The sequence below is a fragment of the Humulus lupulus genome, chromosome 3, assembly GCF_963169125.1.
Source record: "Humulus lupulus chromosome 3, drHumLupu1.1, whole genome shotgun sequence".
Taxonomy (NCBI): Eukaryota; Viridiplantae; Streptophyta; class Magnoliopsida; order Rosales; family Cannabaceae; genus Humulus; species Humulus lupulus.
Window position 1 is genome coordinate 280,911,739 of NC_084795.1, and position 13,265 is coordinate 280,925,003.

The following is a 13,265-nucleotide window of genomic DNA, read 5'->3' on the forward strand; positions in this document are numbered from 1 at the left end:
TGTAGTAAATGACCTAAAATAGCTAAAAAAGAGTAAAAAAAAAGTCCAAAAAAACCTATGTCAGATGAGTGAGGTATTATTACTTTTTATTTTACATAAAGAATAGTGCCTAACTAAATATAGCTACAACTTTAACTTCTTCAAATTAGTTTTTTAATAATTTCTACTCTCTACTCTTTCTTTCCTTGTAGATTTTTATTTTATATATTAGTGTATTTTTTAAAAAAATTTAAATAATTTACAGTATAAAAATTAATAAATAAATTTGTTTGAAGTTTGTTTTAGATACCATAAATCATTTAAAATTTTCTAAAAACTGATAGAAAATCCTAAATTATTATAATGTACACTATATCATATAAAAAAATTAATTTTAATTTTTATAAATACCAAAAACAAAACGCTGTTATCAATAAAGGCAAAATACATGCTCCGAATATAATCATCCCCTAAATATTAGAAAACAAAAAGGCTTCATTTGAGTGGCAATAACGAAATGTGCCCCAACTCACGTGCGAAAGGGGACAAGTTACGGGTTGTGTCCCTTTTTCAACTCACATGAAAAATGGGATATTTATAAGCCTAACGTCCCTTCTAAGTTAGTTACCAATATAAAGTCTAGTCTTCTCAATACCCTAAATTTTCATTTCTAGAAGAAATTTGACTACTATTTAATACATTAAATTATTTTCTTTTACGGATTTCTTTTTTGGGTTTTTTGGCAAAATTACTTATTTTTTAAAGTCATTTTACACTAGTTTAGTTTTAATAATTATTTATAAAATAATCTCTTATGATTTAGATAACTAGTCGAAAATTTAGACAGGTGATCGAAAAATTCAAAAAGTCGGTTGAATATTTTAGACAGTTGGTAAAAAAATTTAGATAACTGGTCGAATTTTAGACAGAGATCATTTTGCAAAAAATTATCAAAAATAGGCCAGAATGCAAATTCACTTAAAAAAAAGAGTCATTTTCACCAATTTCTATTCTTTTTTTTTTAGTCTTGTGGAAAACTTTCCTTAGTAACTAATCCAATCTCCTACATTGAAATTTTTAACACATATTTTTCTTCCAACGAATCAGGATGTTGATACATGTTGTTCCCCTTCCCATTGCCTTGTTCATCAATTATTAATTCTTGTTGTTTGTATTCCTTTTCAACTCCTTCAACCCCACATGGTAAAAAATATGATGTTTCTTCAATTTAAGCTTCGACTTAAATTTTATAGGATTTTGATGTAGGAGATTGGATTAGATACTAAGGAAAGTTTTCCACAAGACTAAAAAAAAGAAGAGAAATTAGTGAAAATGACTCTTTTTTAACACATTTTTCTTCCAACGAATCAGGATGTTGATACATGTTGTTCCACTTCCAATTGCCTTGTTCATCAATTATTAATTCTTGTTGTTTGTATTCCTTTTCAACTCCTTCAACCCCACATGGTAAAAAATATGATGTTTCTTTAAATTTTATAGGATTTTGATGTAGGAGATTGGATTAGATACTAAGGAAAGTTTTCCACAAGACTAAAAAAAAGAAGAGAAATTAGTGAAAATGACTCTTTTTTAACACATTTTTCTTCCAACGAATCAGGATGTTGATACATGTTGTTCCACTTCCAATTACCTTGTTCATCAATTATTAATTCTTGTTGTTTGTATTCCTTTTCAACTCCTTCAACCCCACATGGTAAAAAATATGATGTTTCTTCAATTTAAGCTTCGACTTAAATTTTATAGGACCACAGGGTGATTCATTTGTCTATTTCTCTTCTGCTAACTCGAGTTTCATTTTTAGTGGAATTTCAAACAATCAATTGCACGTGTGACTAGATTTTTTTTATATGCGTGGAAATCAGATTGTGTTGAACTAATTTGTGCATAGTAAGAATTTCTTGAAAATTTGTGGGATGTCTGTTATAACTATAATATACACTGTCATTAAAAAATAATTTGGTTATAATTTGTTTAAATACTAGAAATAGAAAATGATCCCACGGTAGAAGCATTTTATATGCCCCTATTGTAGAACTTTAAAAAAATTTAAATCTTCACTTAGAGCAACTTTAACGCTGGTTGCCAAAATGATAGTCTGTTGAGCGTATCTGACAAGTCACGTTGCCAAGGCATTGGAGAGGACTTGGTAGCTTTGAATATTGAAGCATTGCTGCCTCTATCAAGCAACAGTGCTTTCCTATTATTTATGAATATAATGTAACGTTTAAAAATTTAAACACTAGTCAAAATGACTTTTTTTTACTGTTGGCCTGTTTTTTTTTCAAACAATTTAATTAATTTTTTTTCTTCTATAAATACTCATCAATTTCATTCAATTTTAAATTTCGTCTAATTTAAATTTCATGTAATATTTCTTTAAATTAATATATGAATTTACAAAATTAGTGTGACAATTACAAAATAACATATTAAATAATGATATGTGAAATCATAGTTGACAACTTTTAAAACGGCTTAACATTGAAACATTTTAATGGAAAAAGTTGTCAAAAGTAATGCGGATGAGACAAAAAATAAAAAATTATATTTTGGGATGACTTAAACATTTTGGGCAATCAATGTGGTATCCACCATTAGAATTGCTCTTATAAATTGGAAACCATTGATGGTCACAATCATAGATTTGAGGACAATATAGAAAACTTATTGTATTTTTAAAATGATCTACATGAACATGTATATCCATATTTTCTCTCATTCTTTGTGAAATCTACCTTCTTTAAGCTTTTAAGGCATTGACCCTCTATCTGTTTAGCTATGTTTTGTTGAGTATAATAAAAATTGCCAAAACTTTGGATGAGATTTACAAGTTTTCCACATATGACTCCACATTGAAGAGACACAAAATTAACTATCATGAATTTATGCAGGTTACTTGCTAGTGTTATAGATATTAAGAGAGGCTATTTATTTGAATATTTTGTGGATTGTGCTGGTAAGATTTGAGTTTAGAACCCTTAGTTGCCTACTTAACATTTTATAGGGATCAAATCCTATGTAATTTTTTTTTTGTATTTGATGTAGAATCCATAATGTTAATGGAACTTAATTAGCTAATAAGAATTATCTCTTGATCTAATCATATTTTTTATTGATGAGTCATTATGATGAGATTTGTATGTATGATCATTTGTTAGGTTAATCTTTGTTGATATTTAGTTTTGGGCCTGTGGGCTTTGAGCTCTGGATGATCTTAGATTAAGCCTATGCTGGTTTAGACTTTGGGCTTTGTCTCTTTTAGATCTTTACTCACTTGGGCTTCACATTATGTATGTTTTAGGTTTTTAAGTTATTTGAAACTAAACAATTTCAGTAAATAAAAACTGTAACATTATTTTCTGACCATAGATAATATCAATCACAACAATTACATTATTATTTAAATATATATAAAAAAAAAAAACACACACACAACCATAAGATCACTCACTCTATATCTATTTTACATCACCAAAACTTCATTTTTTTTCTTTCTATTTTACCTCAAACTACCATACAGTTTCTCTATTTTACATCACCAACACTCCACTTTAATATTATTTACTCATTTTATATGTTTTCTCTCACTTTCAATAATATTTATATATTTCTGTAATATTTATTGATGATGTAAAATGTAAATATACTCTACATTAAAAAAAATTATACTCTATTTTGAATAAACTCAAAAGTTATAAAACAAACTAAATTATAAAAATATAAAAACAATAAAGTAAGTATAACATTGTAATAACAAAAATAATAATGCATTATAATTTAACAAATAATTAAATAACAAAACAACTAATTAATGAGTCATAAAAAATAAGATGAAAATACTAAAAAAATATAATATTAAAATATATATACACAAAGGCACATATATGTATATATATGAGAATTTTCTTATAGGGACTTCATCACTTTAAGCCCTACCGGTGGGGTTCTCAGTGTTCTCGACCTTTGACTAATTTTCGACGCGATTTTTTTTTATGACCGTGTATATTGTAGCTATTTAGAGCATCAGCGTGATTTTCAGAAAATTCCGAATAGTTTACAGTACCGAAAACTTGGTTCAAACATATTATTATACGTGTGACTAATTTTTTTTATGCGGGTGGAAAGCAACATGTTTGAATCTAGTTTTCGGTACTGTAAACTATTCGAAATTTTCTGAAAATTTGCAGGATGCTTTAAATAGCTACAATATACACGGTCATAAAAAAAAGTCGAGCTGAAAACTGTTCATAGGTCGAGAAACACTGAGAGTCCTACTGGTAGGGCTTAAAGTGAAGCCCCAATAAAAAAAATTGTCCTGTATATATACACACTAAATGCACACACACTACATATATATATAAAAATGCACACACATTAAAAAGAAAGAAAGAGAGGGAATGAAAAGAGAATAAGTAGGAGTTTAAAAAATAATAAAATATTACATTAGTAAATAGTTCATCCTACATTTAGCTAAGAAATAGTAGTCTAAGGTAATTTTTTTTGTAAAATAGCTTATCTGTTGGAGCACATTTTTACCACTTTTTAGCTAAATGTTTAGATTTTAGCTACTTTACCTCCTTTATTGAAAGTACTTTAAGTATATTAGTAATTAATAGGTGGTCGTCACTGCATGATAATTTCAAACATAAGGGTGTTTTATAATCTTCTGAAGTTGACAGTTTCCTTCTAAAAACAAAAATATCACTATACAACTCCAACTATTTTGTAGCACAGTACCTAACCCTTACAATGAAGTTAAGTTAGCATAGTTTCTTTATTAAAAAAGAAAAAGTGGGGTGACTAATGGTTAAAATTAGTTAGTCCAAAATTACATGAGGTGTGCTCATTAGTATCCAAAAATCTGATGATATATTAGGTAAATGTAGTACTGTCATATATAGATTTAATATGTATGTAAGGTTATAATATAGGGTTGGAGTAAATGTGTAAGATTTAATAGTATATATTTCATGTAATATGCTCTTCATCAACAATAGAATATAGATATGGCTAAGCATTTTTTTATAGTTTATTAGTTGGCTAAGTTAGTTGTATTCTTGTATTCTTGTGCAATAGAAAATGTCACAATTAATAATTAAAAGGTCACTAATATATAGAGCTTGGAATGGGTAAAATCTCCAAAGTTAATAGAATTCATTTGTTTAAGCAAAACTAATTAATTAATCAAGATGTTCACAAACCAAAAAGGGCCACATGGAAAGGAGCAACAAGGTTATAGATTTGCTTGTGATATATTTATATACTCTCTTGCCGTATTGGCAAACAAGAAAATCAAAGCATAGAGTTAATAATTATAATATTGGACTAAGTACTTCTTTGTAACTATTAGTTTTTTTTGTCATTTTGCATAATAGTCTTTTATATATATATATACTAGCTAAAAGCTGGTGTCTTAGGCACGAGCAACCCGTTAAGAATGGTACTTTTGTTTTAGCATTTTGTTAAAGGAATGAGTGAAAAAATATATTTTTGTTTGAAATTTTTGTATGTGAAGAAAGTAAATAATAATATAAACAAATAATTCATAACTAATAATTTATTTTTCTTGACCTTGGAAATTGAATTGAATATTTTAAGATTTTTTTTATTATTATTATTATGTTTTTTTGACACTTCTCTATTTTGCTTACAATTTTTCTTTATTTAATAAATTAATATATATATTATGAGAAGACAATTTGATTGTAAACTAATATTTTCTAAATATTTAATTCAATTATTTACAACTTCTCAGATATTTTTTTTTTTGTTAGAGATAAATTATATTTCAAACAAAATATGTATATATATATATTACATAAATGACAAGTTGGAGCATTAGTGAAATGAGTCGGTGGGACAATATTTTTTTGTGGAAAAAAAGTAGTCTTAATTAATTGTTTATTTAAAAAAAATTGAGTCTATTATTAAATGTATAAATATTCATGCTTAAAATTATATAAAAAAAATAATATTTGAATATTGAGGAATTATATGTTTTTTTGTTTGAAAAATTTGTAAATAGTGTTGAAAGGCTGTAAATTATTTGTTTATAACTTATATGATCTTAGAGAATTAGAGTAGTGATATGTGCACTCAAAATATGATAAGTGTAATTGGCTAAAATAAATGTAATTGATTAAGTTAAATTATCGTATCACCATGCGTAATGTTTACTAATTGAAATTGAGTTTAACAGATAGTTTTATATTGTTTGTTGAATAGGATTTGTTAGTTGTAATTCTTCTTCTGTCTTTTCGTATTGTGATTTTTCTTTTACTATTTTTTTTCACACACTAATTTACTATATATATAATACTACTTTTTACTATTTTTACTGTATTTATGATAAGTCAATTGTTTTTGTCGTTTAAGTTGCCTAACATAAATAAATATATTTTTCAGTATTTTTGTCACATATATATTTATATGCATGGTCTTCTATCACATAATAATGTATCACATAACTGTACATGCCATGCATACATGCTGATGCTGAAATATCAATGTTCATGTTCATGATTCATGTTTGATGGTATTCAATCAAGGCATTGTATCACATATAACTCAAAACATCTTTAGTCATAATACACGAAGCTTTGGGTTGGTAGCGTTGTTATACCTTAACGTAGAGCTATGACTCAGGTCTAAGGTTTCCAGCCTAAAAATTTAAACGCTTCATATATCATAACATATAACAAATCATGAACATAAAGTAATCCACATATCCATCAACATAAGAACACATACTTGCACATAATTCATATCATTCTTAACCAAGTAAGACATCTTTCACATATCACGAAATTCATCAATTACATATCACACAACACCCTTATGGTGTTCATATAACCATTCTTCACATACTTATCATATGCATCATCATCATACCATACTTAACTCATCAGATGTACACAATCAATGTAGTCATGCATCTTACACTTAAGCACAAAAGGTGAGATTTACTTACCTTAGGTCCTTAGCTTATTTTAAAACTGCTCAGTAAGAGTCAATCAATCAAATCCATACAAATCCGATTCAAGGCACATCATTTATTAAATTCTATCAAAATCTTAAATATACACTATTGATAGTGAATATTAACAATACCATAAACTATATGAATGATAATAATAATTATTATCAACGTAATACAAATAACTCTTCATATAAAACATTACTCATTTAATAATGTACTCTAATAATAATAATAATAATAACAACAACAACAACAATAATAATTATCATCTATAAATAAACTTATTTCAATAATAATAACAAAATACCTCAATAACAATACATATATGAATGTATATATATTCAAATAGTCATTTTATAAAAAAAATCTTATTTTAACATAAAATTGTAATAATCAATATAATGATAATAATATAAATATAAATATTTATATTATTATTAACTAGTCATAATATCAATTCCAGTGATATAATAAATATACTTTCTCCAAAATTCATTGGTCTTACAAATATCAATAACTATAAGAAACTAATATTTGATATTATTTTAATATTCAAATATTAACAAAAATATTAATACATAATAATAATTGTTAAATAATAAATTTACTATAAATCACACTTTATATATATATATATATATGAAACTATATTTTTGATTTACTTAACAAAATAATAACAATAATAATTAAAATTACTTAATCATAATAATTTCCATATTAATAAAAAATCAATTAAATATGTATTTTTATAATTTATTTAATATTTAATATTTTCTAGAAAATTGGACAGCACAACGGCTATAAAATGGAAAATCCCAAAATCAAAATCTGTATAAGAAATACATATATATAATCCCAGACAGCCAGTATAATTACAGAAAATATTCAATAAATCAAGAATATACAATTATACATTATAAATACACATAATAACAATTACTCTAATCAATAACAATATAGGTCAAAGAATTTATACCACAATGATCGGGTTCCACAACAAGTCAAACAATGATTTTCTGAGACTCAAAACGTACTTCGGAACCTCGAACACTAGGTTTCGACCGTCGGTCTACTGTGGATCGCGGTGGCTCGTGGTGGGCCCACCACCCAACTATGGTAGATGTAGGAACAAGTTATTGGGTTTTGAAGCCCACAACACGAGGAGCACGATGGTGGTGACGGATCGGCAAACGGATGCCCGATGTGGCCGAATCGCAACTTTGAAATAGCAACACGAGAGAGCGGCTCGGGTAAAAAGAAAGGTTGAAGCCTTTTTTTTTTAATTTATTTTTAAAATTACACTTGGACCCAAAATACTAAAATTCTTTTCAAATAAGCTCTTTAGCAAAACTTTCTTAATTTTATAAAAATTCTCAATTAAAATTATATGACATTTGGGTCTAATACTTGACTACTCAAGTTTCTCTCTCTTTAATCTCATTAAAAACATAAAATGATATTTTAAACACTATTTTTCCATTATTATTTCTTAAATTTGTAAACTTGTACATTTTATGTATTAAAACTCTAATTTATAATAAAAAATGTATAATGAAAATGTTGGATATTACAGTATCGTATAAGAAAAAATAGAGTTTCAACCTTTCCAAAATAATTTACTAGTACTATAGTAGTTAGCCAATTGAATTAGCTCATGTATGTCTACGATACGTATATTATTATTAGAGAAATTGATGAAAATAATAAATTTTTTTTAAGTGATTTTGTAATCTGGTCTACTTTTGATAATTTTTTATAAAATAATTTCTGTCTAAAATTCAACTAGTTCTCTAATATTTTAAGACCGACTGATTAAGTTTTTCGACCACCTACCTAAAATTTTCAACTGCGAATCTTTCGACCTCACGCTAAATTTTGCAAAATACCCTCCTTCTTCTTCTTATTATTATTAAATGCAGTGCGCGGAGGCGAGCCGTTTTCAGTATTTTAATGAACAAGTAGTTAAACATAAAGACACATTGAAGATTATATACTTATTATTATTCTTTTGTTCTCTAATCACTACGTATGCTTTGTTTGACAATTATGCACATACTACATATACATATATATACCAAGTATATACACAAGCTTATATCTATATATAATTACAATCTCAACAATAAGAATGACTTTTAGTCCTTAATAAACACCTTAAAAAAATAGTGGAGAGAGTGACTTTGCACAAACTGTTCCGAAATAAACACTATTTCTTTTGGCCCAAACAACTGTTTCTTAGGAATTATAAAGATCAGACGCCGAATAGAACAAGTCAGCTTTGTTTTCTACGTCTCCACTTGTCACTCTCTCATCAAAGCCGGCTCTCTCTCTCGAGCTCACTCTCTCTTCTTTATATTACTTTCATTTTCTTCAATCTTTCATTTCTTCAATTTCCATGGATTTTCATTCAAAACCCACTTAGAGAAACATCATCTGAACCCCGAAAATGAATAGGTTGATAAGCTTAGAACCATCCAATCTAGTGGCCATAAGAATAGAGCCAGGGCAAAAATGCTACGGCCAAATCACGCTGCGCAACGTCATGTACACCATGCCGGTGGCCTTTAGGTTTCAACCACTCATCAAAACCCGTTACTCGGTCAAACCACAGTCGGGGATCATACCACCGCTCGAGAAAATAACGGTTGAGATCGTTTACCACCTCACTCCGGGTTCTACTCTCCCGGAGTATTTTCCTTACTCGAACGATTCTTTCCTCTTGCACAGCGTCGTGGTCCCTGGAGCAACAACTAGAGACTACTCCACCACATACGATGCCGTTCCGAGCGATTGGTTCACCACGAAGAAGAAGCAAGTGTTCACGGATAGTGGTGTTAAGATCATGTTCGTCGGATCATCGGTGCTGGCTCGGCTCGTAGCCGACGGTTCCATGGATGAAATCAGAGATGTTCTTGAGAAGAGTGACCCTTCTTGGAGGGCTGCCGACTCGGTTGACTACGAGGGACAGAGTTTACTTCACTCGGCAATCTCTCAAAGCCGAGCTGATCTCGTTCAGCTCATTCTCGAGTTCGATCCTGATGTCGAGGCTCCGAGCCGGTCCGGGTGTAGCCCGATTGAGGCTGCGGCGGATTCTGGCGAGGCCTTGATTGTTGAGCTTTTGCTGGCTAGGAAAGCGAGCACGAACAGGTCGGAGAATTCGACTTGGGGTCCGATCCATTTGGCCGCCAGAGGCGGCCATATAGACGTTTTGAGGCTTTTGATACTAAAAGGTGCTAACGTCGATGCCCTAACGAAGGACGGTAACACCGCTTTACACCTCGCCGTTGAGGAGCAAAGGCGGGACTGTGTGAGGCTTTTGCTTGCAAATGGCGCCATGCCGGATATCCGTGACACTTTCGATGGTGATGCGCCGCTGCATATTGCGGCGGTCCTCGGGGACGAGTATTTAGTGAAGCTCTTGCTCCAGAAAGGTGCAAACAAGTACGTCAGGAACCGCGCCGGCCGAACAGCCTACGATGTCGCGGCTGAGAACGGCCATGCTAAGCTCTTTGATGCTCTCCGGCTCGGGGATAACCTCTGCACCGCCGCGAGAAAAGGAGAGGTTAGGACGATGGTGAGACTTATCGAGCACGGCGCGGCGATCAACGGACGAGACCAACATGGGTGGACGGCTCTCCACCGGGCTTGTTTCAAGGGACGCGTGGAGGCCGTTCGAGCTTTGCTCGAGAAGGGAGTTGATGTTGATGCTAAGGACGAAGACGGGTACACGGCGCTGCACTGCGCGGCGGAGTCGGGCCATGCCGACGTGATAGAGTTGGTGGTGAAGAAAGGCGGCGCGGACGTGGAGGCTCGGACGAATAAGGGTGTGACTGCGCTGCAGATTGCCGAGTCGTTGGGTTATAGTGGGATCACTAGGCTACTCATTCATGGTGGTGCTACAAGAGATCATAAAAATAATACTAAGAATAATTATAATGATGATGATATTTCACAAAAGATGATTGTTTCAATGGAGGGAGATCAAGAGTTGAAGAAGAAGAAAAGCAGGATTCGAGGAAGAGCAGTTCGTGGTAGCTTTGACAGGTCTAAGGCTTTGGTCATGGTTTAAGTGGCCAAGCATTATTGGTATATATGTTAATGGTGGGTTTATATTTTTTTTGGCTTTTCTTAGCCTGGGTTGTGGTGTTGAATAGAAATGTATAATCATTCTCATATATATGTTTAATTTTTAGTTATGATATTCTTGAGAGAAATTGAATGTTTTTTTTCTTTCTTTTTTGTTTGCACTTCATATATGGACATTGGTTTTAGTTTCAAATTTTGAAGATGAAATAATTTTTTTGATTTAGAATGCTAAATCCTGCTATTTACCTTCTTTTTGGTTTTCAATTGCAAATTGAATGTTATTGCCGTTGCAATTTATGTTCTAAAAGAAATATGAGTATTTTCTTAATTTGATTGGAGTGTGTGTGATATAGAATGTGTTGGTTTTATATGGAAATTGTTGGTCTTAATAAGGAGAGTGGTAGAAAATAGCTAGGCAGCCACTATAACCACATATATATATTTATAGACTATAACAATATATATAAGGGCTGGCTTAATATTTTCGAAGTACTTAAGTATATTAGGATTTTGTGGCTTTATCTTCGAGAGAAAAAAAAAAATTGAAGCCTTTATTCTTAAACATAAAGTAAAGCAAAATTTTGAGGCCTTAGATTTTTGCCTAATTTGCCAAATGGATGAGCCGGCCCTATAAGATGTATATTGTAAAGAAAATGTTATCTATTAGCAGACATGATCCTAAGCCACAGTTTATGACCTGAGATAGCTTATGTGACCTAAATATCAATCATATAATAAATCGATTACATTCAAATTATGAACTAATTGTTTGGCTCATGTAATAATGGGAAGATTAATGATATGCATTCAAAATACGTACATAAACATTATAGATAAGGACGCGTGTGATACTGTTTTTTTAAATAGTGGGTCTTAGTTTTAATCAATCACATTTATTTAAAAATAATTAAAAATCTAATGAATATAATTAATTAAAATTTTAAGAGGGGTAGTAATGTCTTGAACAGCAATATTAGAGATTTTGAGATTAACTTGTCACGACCCGAGCCCTAAGTTTTGGCAGATATGTAATATTCATAACTTAATTGGGTGGTCAAATGTCAAACTTTGACCATTGTTAGAATATAACGCTTATAAATGATATTTTAGTTTATACTAAATAGTATCATAATTAGAAGTCCAAAAATTATGGAATACCTCCTATAATTATATATAAAAATATTTGTGATTAAAACATGATTATCTATCATTATACATAGAATAATAATATTCTTAAAGTTATGTAATCACCAAACATTTATATTTAATAATTCATAAAACACTAAATAATACTTAGCATACATCATTCTTCATCCGCAACTATTACATAACCAATTAAGAGATGCATACCATAAGGTTTCAAATCAAATACATGAACAATGTTTAAAAGATAAGACTATGGCTATGAGTACTAAGCTAAAATCGCATTGGCTCCACCAATAAATTACCTTCTCCACACTCACGTCACTGAGTTCCTCGAAGGGGAGAGATATAAGGGGTGAGCTTATAAAACCTAGTAGGAAAACTAATATCAAAGGACCAATAGTTTAATAAAACCCCTGCATGGTTAACTTTGAAAACAAATCATTTGTCATCATGTATAAACAAAAAATAGAGAGAACCCACAAATAATCACAAGAAACAAACTACACATGCACTTCACACCGTCCACTAGATCCCTAATTTCCAATACCCATCATAGAAAATAACATCATAAACCAGGTAGTCATGCATAATAACCACCAATAAGAGGTGGCTCATAACACATCTTGTATACAGATACTAGGTCTTTACACCTACAGATGAGTAAACACCTGACCTATCTATGATGACACAGAGACTAGGCCGTGAAACAACAATATGCACAAATCATGATCAATATGGCTCTCAACAATATAACCAAATGCAGACAAAAAGAATAAAAAAAGAACATATTCCTTTTATTTAAGAAAATTGGGCAGCATAACGGCTGCATATGAATAAAACTCAAAAATCATAACCTGCATAAATAAGTAGATACAAATATATTTGACACTCAGTGCTCTCAGAACAGTCCAAAAAAGCATGCAGATTAAGTTTTCAATTATTCACATTTTATAAATAAAAAATTAGAATATGTCTAATGTTATTCGATACATATAAAGCAAGTCCAAGAACTAAGTTGAGTCTCTACCTCTCTAGGAGCGTTATCTCATGTCCA

At 30.4% G+C, this 13,265-nt stretch overlaps 1 protein-coding gene across 1 annotated transcript; it reads left to right on the forward strand.

Annotated features, from left to right (window-relative positions):
• Nucleotides 1-9,106: 9,106 nt before the first annotated feature.
• Nucleotides 9,107-11,470, forward strand: LOC133821696 (protein VAPYRIN-like). Its single transcript, XM_062253854.1, has one exon. It carries the CDS (start codon nt 9,426-9,428, stop codon nt 11,046-11,048), a length of 1,623 nt encoding a protein of 540 aa, XP_062109838.1. The 5' UTR covers nt 9,107-9,425; the 3' UTR covers nt 11,049-11,470.
• Nucleotides 11,471-13,265: the final 1,795 nt, after the last annotated feature.